The sequence below is a fragment of the Puntigrus tetrazona genome, chromosome 4, assembly GCF_018831695.1.
Source record: "Puntigrus tetrazona isolate hp1 chromosome 4, ASM1883169v1, whole genome shotgun sequence".
In the NCBI taxonomy this organism is placed as follows: Eukaryota; Metazoa; Chordata; class Actinopteri; order Cypriniformes; family Cyprinidae; genus Puntigrus; species Puntigrus tetrazona.
In genome coordinates, this window is record NC_056702.1 from 9503701 (window position 1) to 9522942 (window position 19242).

The 19242-nt window shown below is 41.3% G+C and overlaps 1 protein-coding gene across 3 annotated transcripts; it reads left to right on the forward strand.

Annotated features, from left to right (window-relative positions):
* Positions 1-911: 911 nt before the first annotated feature.
* Positions 912-18333, forward strand: wnt7ba (wingless-type MMTV integration site family, member 7Ba). Of its 3 annotated transcripts, none has more exons than XM_043236702.1 (4): positions 912-1002; positions 13272-13494; positions 15288-15559; positions 16454-18333. In XM_043236702.1, exons 1-4 carry the CDS (start codon positions 916-918, stop codon positions 16931-16933), a joined length of 1062 nt encoding a protein of 353 aa, XP_043092637.1. In that variant the 5' UTR covers positions 912-915; the 3' UTR covers positions 16934-18333. The 3 variants fall into 3 exon arrangements, with proteins under 3 accessions (XP_043092637.1, XP_043092636.1, XP_043092635.1); XM_043236701.1 differs by lacking the exon at positions 912-1002 and adding an exon at positions 10967-11223 and having other exon boundaries at positions 13272-13498; XM_043236700.1 differs by lacking the exon at positions 912-1002 and having other exon boundaries at positions 11933-13494.
* The last annotated feature ends 909 nt before the right edge of the window (positions 18334-19242 follow it).

Below are 19242 nucleotides of genomic sequence, written 5' to 3' on the forward strand. Positions count from 1 at the left end.
TGACACACTGCCGGCGACCTCAGCCCTAACAGACCGGATGAAAAAGCTCTGTAAAGAAAAATGCATGGAATATTTCAGTGAGCAGTCCCGTTTGTGAAATGCACAACTTAGATTTATATTTCTTTTCAACGGGGAGAGCAGAGCAGAGTCTGATGGCCCCTTCAATAACGTTGCAGAAACCTACACGAACCCAAATAAGACAGCAAGCACGATCGATTATATGAAAAGCGCGAACAAAACACGAGAAACCGACCTCTTTTCTACCTCTAATGCGTCCGTAACCCCGTCTTTCTCCCCGACACGCGCTAATAAAACGAGTTACTCCTCGTTTAATTCACCCGAGCGCTAGCTCGACAGATATTTTTACGTTGGACGCCAGGAAAATAAGCTGTGAAAACTAGGCTACAGTTCAATAATGCCCCATATGCCGGCTTCGTGTGATTGGCGCGCGTAATTTCAAGCGTAACCGCGGAATAAAAACAATAAAGGGGGGAAAAAATAAATAAATAAATAAATAACGACAGACGGGATCGACTAAAACATGATAACGGAAAACTTACATTATTTACGTCCGCATTTCATCCGCTTCTTAGCTTCTCGTGTGGATAACTTGCGCTCCTTTTTTTTTTAGCTGTCGTTAGAAACCGCCGGCGGCAAAACAAACAAACAAAAGAAACTTGCCGGGAGCCGTCGGGTAAACCACGACGACCGTTTCGACATTTCGCGTTTTCTACCGCGCCGACACTTCAACGAGGTTAACGCGCGACCGTTAACGCGGTCCGTCTGCGAGAAAACTAGCAAAACCGTCTCGTTTACACAAACACACATAGACATGACGACACACTGCGTCTTTCAAAGGTAACGGTAGTTTTTTTTTTGTTTGTTTGGTTTTTTTTTTGTACTGATCAAGAAGAGATGTTCATCCTCCCAACAGGCACAGGCACCGGACCGGACCAGCAGCCTCGACGCTACCGTGAACTAGATCGCACAAGTTCAACTAAGGTGAACTGTGATTCACACACACACACACACACACACACACACACACACACACACACAAGCGCGCGCACAGACCGTTACACAAGAGCCAGACAGCAGCCGCTGACCTATCTAATATCAGCACAAAATAACACACTGTTTACTCGCATGCACGCTGGATATGTAACGGCGGAGGCTGTGGGCTTTTTCTTCTTCTTCTTCTTTTTCGTGCGCGTTTTAATTCGTACGTCGTTCCGCAGATTAACGGCTCGACGAGTGCGTTTTCAAACCGACGACGAATCTGAGGTAAAAAAAAAAAAAAAAAAAAAAAAAGTAAAAAGTTTGTTGCGGCTGATGTCGGGAAAAAGAAAAGCAGCGGTTTAAATAAAAGCGAGGTAAATAAAAACGTGGTTTGACAGCGTCGTTGATGTTGGATATTATTATATATATTTTTAATTACATTTGCGTGGATATTGGTGAAACACACGACCTGTTGCATTAATGCAATGCTGTAAGCGGCATTTAGCGTAAACGTCCACGCGGGAAATATTTAAAGGCGTCTATAAAGTTTTTCATAGATGTTTGTAGATGTCCCGGGTCTTGTAATCCGCCGTTTAACCCGTTTGATCCTAACTTTTTTTCCCCAGATGAGCGAGCACAAGTATTTTACTTCTTGGATAGTACAATAAAATAAACGATATGCCTTTTCTGTAAGAAAGAAAGAAAAAAAGGGGGGAAAGAAGACCGCTAGTACATCCCTGGTTATGACTATTAACAGGAGACGCAACAGAATGACACAAAAATAAAGATCATTTATGCATTTATTTCTACTGTTAGGCACTGTGGTAATATTAATATGAGATTTTCTATTTTGCTTTCAATTTATGTTTCATTTAACGTGACAATTAAGAAAATTCAATGCTGCAATTGTATAATCAGTCAGTTATTAGAAATGTGACCACTGACGTTTACATGCTTATTGTGATTTTTATGAGACATTTTTATTCGAATAACAGACCCTTTAAACGTTATACGCATCAATTATTGTAGCTGCATCTGCATTAAAACGTGTTTTTATAGAGCCTTAACGTCTTTCAGAAGGGCGAACTTGCATTACACAGCAATATTACAATACACTTTCATTCACAGATGGAAAAAAAAAACTTTTTCGTCACAAACAGCATTACATGGGTTAAGTGAGAAGGACATCAGGCTGTCATGTGATATATTAAACGTGTGTGTGCGCTATCAAAGGCTTTTTTTAAATCAGGTTTTGGCTAAGAATGTGAGTCATGCATTCACTCATTCATTATTTAAGGATGTCTTCACATACTAAATTGCAACATGAATATCTGTGTCCGGATGTTTAGTATAATTACAGAATATGTCAAAGGTTTTAAAAGAAAAAAAAAACTCAGACTTACAATGTTATAAACTGACAAGGAGAAAAACTCAATTTAAATTTGCCCCTATTGCTGGCTCTCAGAGACCATTAGTTAGATTTTTTTTCTCCTGCCTCGGTGCTCTTTTAATGTCGAGTCTGCCGAATTTGTGGTTCACAGTCAGGAATAACAATCTCGCAAATGTATTTCTAGAAGCAATACCCATAAGAAAATATTTTGCAAAGACTCCCAAAACGGGCAGAATACGTTTTTATCTGTAAGGTACAGATAGAAGTTTCAGGCGCAGACAGACGATTAGCAAACAAGGCAATATTTCTCTATTGCAAAGTGCATGAAATAAAATATTAAATGCTACCCAAAAACGTCGCTCGGCCAGAAAATGTTAGCAAATAAAGGAAAAGAACAAGTAAAAGCTCTGATGATGCCCTCGTTTAGTTTTATTAAAGAAATTTCGCCAAAAAAGGATAGGGCTAGCATCTTTTTAACATTTAAGTAAAATATTAGCTCTGATACAGGTCGGCGTTGACAGCTATGATGGATAAAGACACATTTCAGAACTAATTACCTTGCATTTTTCCCCTCTGGGCTCAAAAATCAAATATAAATCCTGAAGTCATTGCTTCACTCTCTGCCGGTGGTTAAAGTAGACGTAGGGGAACACACTCGATGAACCCAGGTTCATCCATACACACACACACACACAGTTAATCAGATTAAAGGGCCAAATTGTGTCCTATGTGTGAACGTGTGCGTGTTTATGTCCTACACAAAGCGGCCTCATGGGAATTACCATGAGGTGGTGGCAAGCAGATTATAACGAAAGGGTTGTTGAGTTCGCATGGCATCACATGTTCGCATGAAACTTATCCCTGTCTCCAGCTACACACGCCTCTCGCATTCAGTAAATAAATACTTAAACGCAAGAATAAAAGAGAAGATATTAGTGCCAGCAAGTGCTCCAAATGTGTGAACAAGAAAGTCAAGCAGAGATCTGGTTTGAGGACATTGAACATGCACCATTTTTAGGGTTAGAAATCGCTTCCTAAGGCAGACGATTATCTTGAAAGTAGCTGGCCGGAAGGCTTTTCGGTCAAATGATTACGCCCCGCATGTATACGATAAAGACGGTGAAATCTCACGCCGAATAGAGCCATCATGTGGCAAACCGCACGCGATTGTCTGACGCATGTCAATCACGGTGAAACGCAGCAAGAGGCCCACTCGATGTAGAGACGTCGCTCCTGCGGTGCACCGGCTGCACCTTTTGTCTTTCAGCTAATCACAAATTCAGCCCCGGCGTCACTTGCATACTAAACAACCCCAAATGCTTCGGTCATACACAAGTCAGCTCAAGAGAAGAAGCCTGCTGCTAATTATTTTTTGTGCCCCTGACTGAAATGTGGCACTATTCAATAGAACTAAAGGGCGTAATGATCTTCAGCGGCGTTTAATGCAGAACTTTCTCCACGCCTCGCACCGCCAGTGCGCGAGTGTGTATGAGTGCACGGAGCATTGAGCCCAGGGCTGTGCTAATTTGCAATCAGACACTCTCTTTGAGTTCTGTCTCTATGCCCCCAGACAGTGTAAATGGCAGCTGAGACAAAGCTCCCATTCTCTCCGTGCAGGCCCTCATAGTTTTATTTCAGGCCAGTGCTCTCAGACAGAGGGCATTCTGGGAAAGCCAAGAGATGGCAGTGGCAAAGGGGGCGGGATGCGGAGAGAGAGAGTGCGAGAGAGAAAGGCCCGCTGCAACGGCCCCCTGCCTCCCTCTACGTCTATGGGCACGCTGCAGTAACACACCCACAACGCTTGCACTCCGCCAGAGCCTCGCCGTCACCAGAACAAACATTCATTCCATAGTTCCCCAATTATCAACATTTTTTATAGACTAAATAAGGAGAAAACTGAATTGAACATCCCTCTTGTCTATCTAGAACTGTCTTTTTTTAACATGATAAGTGCAATGATTATGAATATAAACTCTTGCTTTGATAAAACCTTTTTTTATACTATTTATTTGTCTAATGTTTATATCAATCTACTTAGAATATTTTATTGTATCTATCTATCTATCTATTAAAAGGTAAGATATTTTTAAATCCCTTTTAAAAGAATATTTTATCTATCAAAAGGTTTATAAGATATTTTTAAAATCACTTAAAAGAATATTTTATCTATCCATCCATCAAAAGGTTTGTAAGATTTTTTTAAATCACTTTTAAAAGAATATCTGTCTATCTAGTAATGTTATATAGTTATGTTGTGCAATAATGTCTTTTTATGACTGTTTAACTACTGTATATATGAAACATTGAAGAAATGCTTTCTATTACACAAGGATTTGACAGTAATCATGTTTGTTAATTTTTTTTTTAAACCAAATAATTTGAGCAGAAAAGTATATGACTACAAAATATTAAGCAGCACGACTGTTTTCAACACTGACGTTAATAAGGAATGTTTCTTGTGCACCAAATAAGCACATCAGATTCATTTCTGAAGGATCATGTGACACTGAAGAATTATTCTGAAAATTCAGCTTTGCCATCACAGAAATAAACAATATTTTAATATTAAAAAAGTAGTAGCAATATTTCATAATATCACAGTTTTAGCCTATCGCTGATCAAATAATTGTGGAGCGCGAAAGACAAAAACATTACAAAATCTTACCAACCTCAAAACATGTGAATACCAATGTACATACAGAGTAAAAAGGGAGAACTAAATTGTTGCTGAGTCATGGATTTTGGAACAAAAACACATGCCTGGGGTTTCGGTAATGCAGGTCTATTATATGAGATATCTTTACTTTGCTTTTTAAGAGCCAAGACAATGCCTGTCACAGCCTGGCAACCCAAGGCTACAAGTGAATGATTACCGAGAAGCGAGCGGTGTCCTCAGAAAGGGGTCAGAGGCTCGGAGCAACGAGAGAACGATAAAACCCAGAGCACACCTAGGACTTTATCACAAAACCAGATAATGTCCATAACATATTCTCAATGCTGATGCCTATTTCTTCACAGTAAATCAAGCGTCAAAAGTGAAAAAATACGACTATTGGCTCCGCATGGCCTCTTTGTCTGAGGTGAAGTAAAAAAAAAAAAAAACGGTGAGCCCAGTTAAGGCCGACAGCTGTGTGTATCACTTTACATTAAGAGTGATTTCCTCTGGTGTTGGCGCTTTGATATGCTGTCGGTTCAGCTCTTAAAACGTATGGAAGCCCTTTGGCTCGACAAGCGTTCAAAAGATGTTTCTTTTACAACCGCTTATTCTGGACATCAAGCAATATAATCACATGAAATAGTTAAGAATTAGTTCGTATTTGCATCGTCTTGGTCCCATTCCCATGAACAGATTGACCTTAGTCCTATACTAAACTGCATTATCAACAGTGATTCTCCATAGAAAATCCTGAGATTTGGCTTAATCTGCGTCCGGGAAATCACACATTTAAGACATACATCACTACACTGTCAGCTCCAAGGCTCCGGAAGCGAGACATTTCTGCTTTTGATGGTTTTATTTACACGCGTTCGATTTCCTTCATTTCAAACTCAAATGCGGAAGAGCAACAATTTGATTAAACTCTATCGGGTTCCCACAAAGAGCCTGACAGCTGGTCTTCAGCTCCAATAATAATACTGTGCAATTGTCAGGATGCTGGAAATGCACTACCACCGAAACCACTTGTAATTACGAAAAATCAAAGAGACCGAATGGGTTAAAAAGGTGATCTTATTGGCGTAATTGGCACACAACATGGCGGGATCGAGAGTACTTTGACCTTGGTGTGACCCTGCCTGGAAAGCCTAACGCTGGCAGCGGTGTAGTGAAGTTACTGTGTGTGCTGCCCCGTCTCTCTCTGGCTCCACATGATGACAAACAGCTATTGTCACGGCATACCGCAAGAACAATTGACTTCTTATGCCTTACAGAGGGGTCAGAAGACAGCGGCGAGAGTTTAACATTGCAACCACAATTAAATCAGAAACCTTTCGCTCAGTGAGACAGGGTTTTGTGTAAGGTGGCCGGTTGTGGCGGCAGAACACCAAAAAGTGAAAGACCCTAGAGATGCCCTTTTAGTGGAGAAGACCTTGAACTCCTGAAAACCAATTGAGGTCAGCTATCACAAAGGGGTTAAAATTCCGCTATGTTTTGGTGTCGCCATCAAGATTCGTTTTTGCTCAAAATCAGCATAAACCAACTTGGTCTTTTCAACAGGAACGACTCTACCGAGCAGAGAATGGACTGCACTTTGCTATTGCTCCTCCCCACGCACACACACTACATGACATCACCACACATCTGTTGTCCCAACAGGCATTCATCACACGGGCACCAAAACGACAAGCCTCTCTCTTTTTTTTTACCCATCTTACAGTCTCTCCGTCCCTCTTTCTCATTCTCCGCACTGACCTGTGGCTTTTCTCCACCTCATCCTGCATTCACAAGCACACGCATTGTGGAATCGGGAAAGAACTTTCATTAGAAGTCAATTAGCCATTTAGGTGACCCTTCAGTCCACCCGTGTGATTACACACAGACCCCATCAACCAGGTCAGCACTAATACAGCGAGGCTGTTGTAAAAAAAAAATGGCATGAAAGATTGACTCACAGGAAAAATCCAATGCTCGGTCTCTTTTTCTCCGGACCTCTTGTACTTTTTACTTATCTCACATACTTTTTGTTGTTGCCGTGAATAGCAATAACATCCAGTCAAGAAAAATCCCAAGGTCAAATTGCCCTTTGACCCTCAAACCAGAGGTCTCTGTAATAACTTAACCATTACATTTATATGCATCACTACCACAAAATGCCTTGCTACAGTATGCATCACTGACATCTTTTTAAATGATAGCATCCTACGCTATCTTTTGCTAAATTTATCTCAAGTGCGATCTAAAAATGTAACCGCATCAAATGATCTTGGCACAATGACTTGAAGACAACGAATGCTGTTTGAAAGCCCCATGCAATGCGATTTTCTTCTGACCTCGTATTCTAAAAAATGGCGGGCTTTGGGTCCGAGCCAGGCAGTCTCGATTCAGCTTTAATCGACAGTGGATAAGTTTATACTTCTGAGGGCGGGATACAAGATGGCGGGAGCAATGAGGTGCAGTTCTCATTTGGGGCGGCAGTCCGTTTCTTCGTCTTATGAGATTAGGCAGTCAAGTAGAGCCCCCTTGTGGACATTCATCAAAACCGCTCTGACCAGAGAATGAAGTGTGCGCTAAACCTGAGGTGGGGACTTTACTCTGATGGAGGGACAGATAAGAGTGGATATCCTTAACACAGTGATTGGAGAAAGCCTGGACTGAAAAGTGGAAGGAGGGGATCGTTCTGCGGCGCTCTGCCTCCCTCTACTGGTATGTTTCAATATTGCGTTAACGTACTCTGCTACTAGAAAGTTAGGTCTGTTTTTGTTTCCTAACCAAAAAAAAAAAAAAAAAAAAAAAAGCATGCTTGTAATACAATATGATAATTTGAGCAACTGTTACGATTTGGGTATTTTTATAAAATATGTAAAAAACAGAGCTGTTTATTTTTGATTTATTAATGAAAGAAACTGCCAGTTGGTAACTATCAAACCACAATGTCACTACTCCAGCTGTTTCTGCATCTGTTTGTGGGTAGACGTACTAGCATCTGGTTTATGTTTTGAGTGAGAAAGAACAATAAAAAAAAAAGAATAAATTCTGGAATAACTTATAGGAAATCGTGTGATTTACACAGACATTTATAAGCAACACATTAATGAAAGTATGCCGTTTTTTTCTTCTTTTGCGTGCATCTTTTTTTCGTTCTTTTTTTTTTTAAAATGGACTGTAATTGGGAAGACATGTCTCTAAAACATATTTCCGTACACGTGTTTACAATTTTCTTTTGTCAGTTCTGAGGATTTAGCCGAGCATCATAATCATGTGATCAAATTCAACTGCGACAGAGCATCATGTGGTCAAAATCAACTGTGATTTACCAACTTGTTGATCGCACGCACTTGGACCGTGTCACGGGGTGCAACAGAGAAGAAAAAAAAAATGCAGAAAGTAATTGCAGATGAAGAACCGAAACCAACAGCCCCGAAGGGGTATTGATGTCCACTTTCCATTCCTTGTGCTGCAGAACAACAGTGCTAAACGAGCCTTTTTCACTCTCAGCTGGCATTTTTAAGGAGCTCTCGAGCAAACGGGTCACTGACAAAATGCAATGAGACAATGATATTCCCCCAAGACGAGGAAAATTGTCCTCTTTTCCTCTACAATCTTGATGAAGTCAATGAAAAGAAACAGATTCCATTGTGTAACCTTCCAAACTATAAGAGTCGAGCTAAAGTGCAATTTTGGCTGGAAAGCTCTGTGGTCAAAAACACTAACAAAAGCATCTGATGGGGTTTTTTTTCTTCCTCTCTTTCCTTTGGGTTCCTCCCTTCCATTCTCTTTGAATATCATCCATAATTTTCTCTTGGCTGCAAGTTTTTATAGGAAAAAGGTCTTTATCTGCGAGTGTCCTGGAACACGGGTTCGAATAGACGATTTCGACTACGTCTGCCATTCTTTTGACTCGCACGACAGAAAAAAAACAACAACAAAACAACGCGATGCATCATCGAGAAAGGATTAACATTTCATTTAAGAAGGGAAGAAAAGGCCTTTGTGAGTGCAAAGTGTGCTAATCATAAATAATCAAAAGGAGGTATATTTTTATAACGCATGATCTCCCAACATCCGTTTTCCCCCAAATACTGCTGGATCTGCTTCATCGGACACCGTGTCAAGTGCAATGGCTGGCTAAGCCCGAGGACATACCTAAAGAAACACACATAGCACGGTCTTGCAAATCATCAGAAAAGGTCAACCGCAAGCATCGTGCTCCCCACCAGCACTGCCCGCTGCAGAACCGTAATGCGTGGTGACATTCAAAATGGTAATGGATGCCAGATTAATAACGTGAATGCAAAACATTCTGGTTTGAGTTTCCATCCCATTAGAAAAACCTGAGATCTGCTGCAACCGTCAAATAGGAACGGAGGCAGAAACTCTGAATAGGCTGTGCACTTTGATCTCTGCGCTAGCCAGAGACAGAGTCTCATAAACATGTCCGCCCTTTGAAGCTTATGATATTGCACAGCTAATTCTCCGCCTCCCGTCCTCTGCCTTAGAGCAAACAAGCTCTTGTTTGCAGAGAACATCTTTACAAGGGATAGTACATTTGTTTGCTTCCCTTCACCAATCAGGCTCCATCACCCGACAGCGTGCGACTTGATGTTTTCCATGATGAGAGAACACGTGTGTTGTTTTTACATGCGCTCTCTATGAATATGTTTATTTTTTTCACACGTGACCAATTACACGTACGTCTGTCACTGTACTTATTGGTCGGCCAATAAGTCGGATTTTTTTTACCAAACGCCACTAGAGGGAGCAGGTTTTTTATTCAGAATGGTTTATGGACGGGAATCAAAATATTTTTGGACGGATAACGAGTTTTGCAAGTTCTGAACATCTGGTTGTAGGTTTGATTGTATGTGTGTGTGGGGGTTGCACTTGCACTGTATACAATGCATATAATAAAAAAATATGCAGTTATTTAATAGGCAGTTCACCCCAAAACTACTAACTTTCTTTCATAATTAACTTACCTTTATACAGTTGCATACCGGTATTGCGTCCTTCCTTCTGTTGAATACAAAATAATAACTTTTCAAAAATATACAAAATATAACTTTTCAAAATGTTATTTTGCTGGTAAACAACCTTGGACCAACAGCAACGGCTAGACGACCAGCTAATGAGCATCTAAAACCAGCTAGAAACCACATTGCCGTCTTAAAATGGATTTTCCAGCACAGTTACAGTTGCATACAGCCTACAAGTATTGAGTTACTTTTAGGACAGTCGACGTTTAAAGGTAAATTCCCGCCTCGGGCAACGTATCTGATTTGGCGCCTCAAGGACAGGAACGTGCTTTTTAGCGGACTTTTTGAAACAAAACACCGCGCTGATATACACGTGGTCAGGTAAACGTTAAATAAAGCGACAATTAATCGCGTACTTTGCACGTTTCGTCGATGCACACTGGAGCCACCTACTCTTGCTGTGGTTCAGATTAATTCTATTTTATCACCTCCTTAGCGTACCTGCAAACTTTTGGACCTTTTTAACGCACGCACGCTAACGCAACAAGCACACGTTTAAAAGCTGAACTGAGTCGAGAAGACGCAAGCCTTAACTTGGACATCCCCGAACCCCCTCGTAATTGGCGCCCTGGTTGCACAGCCCCCTTTGGTGACCCACGCCTGCCATCTACAGCGATGAGAGAAGCTGCATGCGTCGTTTACCGAAAGGAATTGTAGTCTGCCAGAGCAGAAAACTCCAGCTTTCACTTTTTTTTTTTTTTTTTGCGAAAAACAACAGTTATTATTAACAGCATTACTATTAAAAGAATCAGATTTTTTTTTGCACGTCTCATCGATCTATCTGACTTTGAACGCAATGCATCACACAAAAAAAGGCGGAGATGTCACTCAACCGTGCCCGTAAAGGTGGGCGGACTGGAGTGTCCCCCCTTCTGCCAATGGCAAAGCACCGACCCAAAATCCCTAAAACCGACCGTCAGCCCGCGGCGGGGAGCACACTCTGAATTAGCCTGTCTCGCGCAGGAGATGACGGATCGTGTCTCCGCGCCCGCAGCTCACCGAGCAGCAGCGTAAACCCCCAGAAGTCCGCTTTCTCCACGCGCTCTCTTCAATGTCACCATGCGCAGCATCTCACCCTGCGGTGCGCTGCTGTCAGTCTACTACCCCCAGATCTTCCTCATCCTCACCAGCGGCAGCTACCTGTAGGTTTGAACTACCGCTTTCCTTTTTTTTTTTTTTTACTCTGACCTTCGACAGGCTGTCCTGTCGGCGTCTCTCTGGCACGGCGGTCGAGCGCGGTTAACGTTAAATTAAACGGATTATCGTTGTCGCGTTGCAAGGTAAGAACGAACGGCTTTTGGGAGGGCGAACAAACCGTCGTTTCAATTTAGTGCACCTGCTGTGTTGCACGACGAGGCTGAGCGTGTGCATGCACTTTAATTGTGTTTTGAGCCATTTTGTGCTTGAGAACGAAACGAATGCGCGAAATAATGCAACAAGCCTCCAGCACACACTATTCAAAATATTGAATGAACAAAGACACTGGCGAAAACTGTAAGCGTAATTAAGCCACTAAATATAATTTACTGTAAAATTGCGTATTAATTAGGCCTCTTGCATCTATTGCATTCAACATAACGTTACGTGTTTATATCAGTAGAAACTTCACGTTAAACTATACAGGGAGCAATAAGTTCTTACGCAAATTAATTATTCAAATGAGCAGATTTACAGTTCTATACTTTTCATGCCACTTAGTTATAGGCTATATAAACTTGTCATGCCTGTACAAACCAGTTCATTCAGTCAAAACTGATGAGATTACCTCTCATTCATTTGCTGTGAGAGCGCGAGGATGGTGTTTTACTCATAACAGCATCGTGTTCTGATCTCAAACGCTTGTAACTGGAAAATCGCATTTGAAAGAAGAAGAAGAAAAAAACAGGGTGAGATGTACAGATGTGGCTGGAAAAGAGTGGACCTTTTATTTGCGCTAAAGTTCAGACTGTGGAGAAATTACTGAGCCACACATTTCAAAACGTATAAATGTACTTTAAATAGATCCTGGTCAGAAGTGGTCATCGTTATTTAAAGCTTCGACTTAGAGTTTGTCGAATTTACATTTTGTCCTCCGATTCTTGGTTCATTCGGTAGCCTGCGGGGTAGACTATTTAAACCTCAGACCTCTTCGCTTAGACCGGTCCTATGAAGACCAAAGAAATCTGCTGAATTCCGTTTAAAAAAGCCTTTTAAAGTTCCCCTGTGTTCAGATGCTATTAAATAAGATCCTTGCTACAAGAATGCTAAGCTGTTATTGCGACTGATGAATGGACGCTCCAGTTTTGGTAGCTCCACTCAAGCATGGCTTTCTAGGCTCAGTTGTGTATCAGGACATTAGATGCATTGCTCTAAAATAGGACTTCATCTTGCAATCATTAGTACTAACATCGTCAGGAATAGTTTAATCCATCGTGTTTTCTAAATTGTTAGTCAACAGACTAACGCTGGGGTTCGCTTTGTTTAAGAGCAGCAGAACAGACGGCTTGATTTACAAGAGTAATACACATTTGCGTGTGGTTTCACTTTAATTGGGCTATATATTCTGCGATCGCATTGTCGTATGTGGTTTTTGTCTACGGCCGACCTTCTGATTTGTTTGGATATTACTTGGGACCCCTTCGCTTTTTAAATCAAAATCAGCTCCACTCTTGCTTGTAAAAGTTTTGATTCACGAGCTTGGTGTTGTTTGTTGGTCTGTACTAAATGAGTCATGAGATGCTCTTAAATTCTTTCATCATAGTAAAGGCAGTCCTTTAAAAGTTTCCCGTTAGTGGGCTGAAAAAAGATGGAAATGTCTGTTAAGAAAACTGTCTGGAAGAGAGCAGTTAAATCACGAGGGTATCTGAAGGGTTTATACCGAACCTGTATCTTCTAAAGCGCCAAGCGTCTTAAATACTCCAATAACCAAGCAAACGAAACGCTGAAGAGACTTCAGAGGGCTATTTTGTCATTTACTGACTCTCATGTTGTTCTACCGCAAAACACAAAAGACGATATTTTAAAGAACCGCCACAGCGAAAGCCAAAACAGCATTGGACCCCGTTGATTTTTTTTTTAGTTAAACAGGTTTGCACCGACACGAGGTGAGCGCATGATGACAGAATCTCCATTTTTGGGTAATCTGACCGCATTTCTTGAATACCTGGTCTCCGTCAGCTGCTCATATCAGTGTATCTGTTCTCCTCCAAAGGGCTTTGTCTTCAGTCGTGGCTTTGGGCGCGAACATCATCTGCAACAAGATCCCCGGCCTGGCCCCCCGACAGCGCGCCATCTGCCAGAGTCGCCCAGATGCCATCATCGTCATCGGGGAGGGCGCTCAGCTGGGCATCAACGAGTGCCAGTATCAGTTCCGCTACGGACGGTGGAACTGCTCTGCCCTTGGCGAGAGGACCGTCTTTGGGCAAGAGCTGAGAGTAGGTCAGTAGGTGCAGCCCCGTGAGCTGCGCTTGCGTGTGTCGCTTTGGCTGCGTTGTGTTTCTGTGAGAGCGAGGCCCTGCGAAACGAGTGAGACGACAAGGGGTTAAAGTCTGCCACAAGATTTTAGAAATCTTTACACACACGCACAAATGGCACCAGTGACTTTGTGAGAACCCCAACCAGAAGAACACACAGTAATAGTTTTTTTTTTTTTTTTTTTTTTTTAATATAACACTCATATAAATTGCCTTTCGGAAATGTTTTGTTACGGTCAGCTCCTGGTAACAATCCCTCTTTTGGGGGTTGGTTGGCTCTGCACAACATAATCTCATTTCTTTTGTTCAAATGTATGTTTCCCGGCTGTGGCGAGCTCTATACTTTTTATGTCTTGCAGTGCAAATTGCTTTTGACAGTGAAAGTAACGCCATTGTATTGTTAAACTGCAGCAGAAAAGTTGAGTTTCATAATGCAATGTCTAGGAATGAATGGAATCTACAGACGATGTACAAAATTTGGCTCTAAAGTTGATTTAGACATAAAAAAGCCGAGTGTCCTGTACTTTTATTGGTACTGCAACTAAAAGCAAAATTAAATCTACTAAAATATTTAACAAACAAACATAAGAAAGACACACTATGCCCACAGCAGAGAAAATGTTTTAGCTTTTTCGATCTAATTTCATAATTCTCAAAACAGAATATTTGAAGGGCTTCTTAGGATTAACATTAGGTTATTTAATAGACTTTGTGAATTTAACTGAAAGGCCAACGGGTTTTCCTACAATATCCGTTAGAATAACAGTAGTTAAAATTCACCAGCAGATCCAGGCACGCATTACTTGTCAAATTATACAAAGACTTTGTAGAATTCACTCTTGGCTGAAGGGAAATATCCTGTGCTCAGTCAGACCTGATGATCAGTTATAGGACTTCGGCTTTAGCTATGAGAAAAAAAACCACACCGCTAATGGTCTTTTTCATTTTGCAGGATGACGAGGGTAATCACTGTTGCCTTTACAAGATTCACTGCCAGCATATCTTGATGAGGGACATTATCTTAAAAAAAGGAAACGGCAATTTCATATTTATTTCTTGCTTATACTGTAAACGCAAATCGGTGTATACTTAAATATTGCGGTATTATTGGCAGACCTTGATGATTAATCTTCATCTTAAGTCTGGGAACAAGATCTGGCTATAACTGCACGTGTGACGACCAAAGTTCCAACTTATCACAACATGGCGCCCGAAACCAACATTTTTGGGAAAAATAAATAAAAAAGAGAGGAAATGTAAATTCTAAAACAAATTGTAAAAAAAAAAAAAAAATAATAAAATTCAGAAAGGTGAAGCCATCAGATACATACCTAAATCATTAAGCATAGAACAAACCAATGCGACAGCTTGTTTTTAATTAAAAGTGAAACACCTACATTCATTCGTTTAATTAATGCATTACTACAGAGATAACAGTATAGACATCTTTGTAGTGGTCAATCAATTCTTACTAACCGCTTTTCATAAAGGCCGACCAGCAGGGGTCAGTTTAGTCTCCTTGCATCAATCTTGAGATCAAAAGTGCTTAGTCCTGCGGAGTTCAGTTCCATCACAAATCAAACAAACACGAACCAGTTTATCATTTCGCAGGGTTAAAAATTACACTCGGGTGTGTTTTCGCCGTTCTGCGTTGAAAGTTAGACCGCGCTAGTAAATGGAGAAGCTACAAACCCAAATCTTTTTGATGTCAGTGGTGTCAGATCAACTCAGAGGTTCTACTCTCCTCTTCCTAGGTAGCAAGGAGGCTGCATTTACCTACGCCGTCACGGCAGCAGGTGTTGCCCACGCTGTGACAGCAGCCTGCAGTCAGGGCAACCTGAGCCACTGCGGCTGTGACAGAGAAAAGCAGGGCTATCACGACCAGGAGGAGGGATGGAAATGGGGCGGCTGCTCGGCAGACGTCAAATACGGAGTGGAGTTCTCCAGGCGCTTTGTGGACGCCCGGGAGATTAAAAAAAACGCAAGGAGACTAATGAACCTGCACAATAACGAAGCAGGAAGAAAGGTATGCAAGAAAAGTTGCGTAGAGTAATATACATGTACAAATTTGATTAAATAACGACCATGTTTTCATGTGATTTAGTTCATAGAAACCGTGAATTGTGAAACGCTGCTTTTAAACAGAAGGATTAAAGACTTAAGGGGTAAAAACATAGGAACATAGCTACTGAATAGCAAATCCTTTTTATTGAAGGGGAATATTAACATTTAACTAAACGGGTAAATGTCAACTATCACGTAGCGCTGTCTGTTGAACATATCAGTAACACATCAAACAGCCAAATAGTTCTGCTTTTAACTCAAATGTAACCATATACATAAATGGGGACTTGAGAATTATGGACATTTCTCTCGTTCTTTGATGTGGCCCTTCGGAAGGTAGAGAAAATTACAGGGTATGATTTGGCTAAAACATATTTTTTCCTCTCAGTTTTGACAGATATCTGGCATCGCGCATTGAAACATTGCTCAGGACGTATTGAATAATGGGTTTTGGTTCAAATTGCTGAAAACAGTCAAAATAAAATGTCAAGAATTTCCCTTACCCGTCAGCTGCATGAATTCACGCGCACCACAGTTTCAGAGGCCTCTGATGAAGTCATGCCCATTGTAAAATACTATGCGAGTCTTAGTAGGAAATAAAAAAACAGATAAACCACGTTTTTTTTAAAAATGTGAAATACAATATCATTCAGGATTGTTACAACATATAAATATGCTATGCACAGCATGAGGTCTGAGCATTATATATATATATATATATATATATATATATATATATATATTTTATACGTGATTAATCAATGCCCAGCACTACTATATATACACACACATACCTTTCATTTCCAAAACAAAGCACAGTCATTTGGTAACACTGGGTCTTTCTCTATTGTTGCAGGTTCTAGAGGAAAGGATGAAGCTGGAATGTAAATGCCATGGCGTATCCGGCTCATGTACCACAAAAACCTGTTGGACAACTCTGCCGAAGTTCAGAGAAATCGGCTACATCCTTAAGGAGCGTTATGCCACTGCGGTTGAGGTGGAGGCCGTGAGAGCCACGCGTTTTCGCCAGCCGTCTTTCCTGCGTCTCAAGCAGTCCCGTGGGTACATAAAGCCCACCGACACAGACTTGGTTTACTTGGAGCGCTCGCCCAACTATTGCGAGGAGGACGCTGTGACGGGGAGCGCGGGAGCGAGAGGGCGGCTGTGTAACCACACGTCCCCTTACACGGACGGCTGCAACCTGATGTGCTGCGGCCGGGGCCACAACACCCATCAGTACACACGCGTGTGGCAGTGCAACTGCAAGTTCCAGTGGTGCTGCTTCGTGAAGTGTAACACCTGCAGTGAAAAGACGGAGGTGTTTACCTGTAAATGAGCGAGTGGTAGAGTTCAAAAGACAAGAAAGAACGGCGAGAAGCCAGCGGAAAGAAACAGGAAGTGTTAGAAACGGAAATGGAAGTGGCTTCGTTTTGCACATCAGGCAGTCTTTATGCAAGAAAGCCCCCGTTGAAGGAGACTGGGATGAATAATGAAGATGCCGGAACTTCAGAGGAAAATGCACTGACCTCAGACTGATTTGTTTTGTGAATTCATGCAAACATATGGACGCTACATATGCAGTGCAAGGCTTTTTTTTAGATCTCACATTCTCACAGACTCGAGAAAGTCAGCTGGGATTGACTCAATAGTCCTACTGGACGGTCTAAACCGCCCAGCGATCTTTTTCAAATTAAGGCAAGAAGAACTGTCCCTACGGTAGTTCAAGAGGAAAGGCGTGCCGCAACTTTGCAACTCTGGAAAACGCTGGAAAGCTTCAGTCACACTGTATCTGTTTGAACACTGAAAAACATGACCTTTTTCCTTCTCTTTGGAGAAAAGTCTGAATATGTTCATACTGTAGATGTCTCATAATGGTACACAGACGTATGAACTTCTATCATTGCTACTGATCTGTTGCTTCCAAAACTCAAACCCAAACAGCACAGGACGTTGCGTATTTAAAAAGAGCTCCGTTTGCAGTTTACCGATTAAGAAACGCGGTCAACTCCTTTCTACACTTAAGAAACCATCATTTTGGTGAATACGCTGCCAATCGCTGCACTGGTGAGCTTTAAGTGAGCGAAAACCAATTGTGTTTTTTACGAGGAGAGAAGCTTCCTCAGTCATCTAAGACTTGGCCATGTATGCGGCAATGCTCGAAACGTGAGTGTGTAAATGCGTGGGAACGAAAGAGAGAGCGAGCTTTTTCATACTTAACAGAAATGTGACCCACCACCGTTTGAGTGACCAAACCATTCCCACGAATGCCAGAGACATGGGATTCCACATCACTGCTCCGGCGTGCACAAAGTCTAGTTATATTCCGCCTGAGCCAATCGACCATACAGCTATTGGTCTGAAAACGGTTGAAAGGTCACTGGAAATATTTTACGTAGCAGTTTTTTAAAATCAAAATTGTTTATACGAGTTATATGGCTGGTAAATTTGTTAAAATATATTTTTTTATGTAGAGAATATGGCACTTTATGTCAGGTATATTCAGAGTAATTATTGATACTGTTTTCTTTGTCATGTTTTTATTGTTTAATTACAGGTCTACCATTTTTGTCCTGGTTTAATTATGTAAGCTTTTTTCTTGAATTCAAGTTTGATAAGAAACCATCTCATCTTTTTGTTGCCTGGATGTATTTATACTTTTTTTTTTTGGCAAAGATTTACACTAAAAATCTCTAGACAAATAAATGGATCGAAACTGTTTGGATCAAATAGCTCAAACCGTGGTCATTTGAATTCATCTTTTTATGAAGCAGATTGATGCCGTGTTGTTAAAGGCACATCGATATCTCAGAAAGTTCCCAGAAGCACAGAGCGACTCATAGTTGCGGGTGTAGATGCTGCAAAACGCTGATCTCTGATCACTGATTGACACCCCGTTCCCGCCTGGGTTTGAATAGGCATCCGACCTGGCTCATTCATTCACCCGCCGTATGCTCTCTGCCCCTCTGGTCTTTTTCCTGTGGGTGAAAAGCATTGCAGGCAGCCACCGAAGCAGAAGTAAACTGGACCTGTTTTGTTAGCCGTCTGAACTGCTGGGTACCGGAACCGCGTAAGCTCCCAACACTATACCCCGGATTGAGAGAAAAGTCAACCCCGATTGTTTCGCACAAACATTTTGTCATTAAAAAATATGAGGCAGAAAAAACAGGGTGTGGTGGGGAGAGCAGAGGCCTCCACAGAGGGGTGTGTGTGTGGACCACTCAGCTCATTCCAGAACGGGACGGGACGAGATGGGATTCTGCAAGCTAATACTTCTGGTCTGATTCACGTACGACTAACTAAGGGCAGAACTAGATGATCACGAGAACAAAAAACTTTTAAATTGTAAGAGAATTTTGTATGTAAGTCAGTAAAGGCTTTTACGCTGATACAAAAATACACGGATGTAACAAATTCTGTTATTTATCATAACTTATTTTAAGATGTATTAAAATAGAAAGCAGTTATTTTAAATTGCAACAATATTTCAACACATTACTGTTTTTTTATCAAATAAATGTAGCCTTAGTGACTGGCTTCTTTCAAAAACATTAAAACCGAAGCCAGACGTTTAAATACTTATGCATACTTTTAACATAAATGTTTGATTTCCAAGACAATCTAGCTGTTTTCTAGCTGCAATCTCGG

Coding starts and splice junctions, on each gene's coding strand:
- wnt7ba (XM_043236700.1), top strand. CDS start 13,173: ATGATGACAGAATCTCCATTTTTGGGTAATCTGACCGCATTTCTTGAA. Junction 13,495..15,287: donor TCTTTGGGCAAGAGCTGAGA/GTAGGTCAGTAG, acceptor TCCTCTTCCTAG/GTAGCAAGGAGGCTGCATTT. Junction 15,560..16,453: donor ATAACGAAGCAGGAAGAAAG/GTATGCAAGAAA, acceptor CTATTGTTGCAG/GTTCTAGAGGAAAGGATGAA.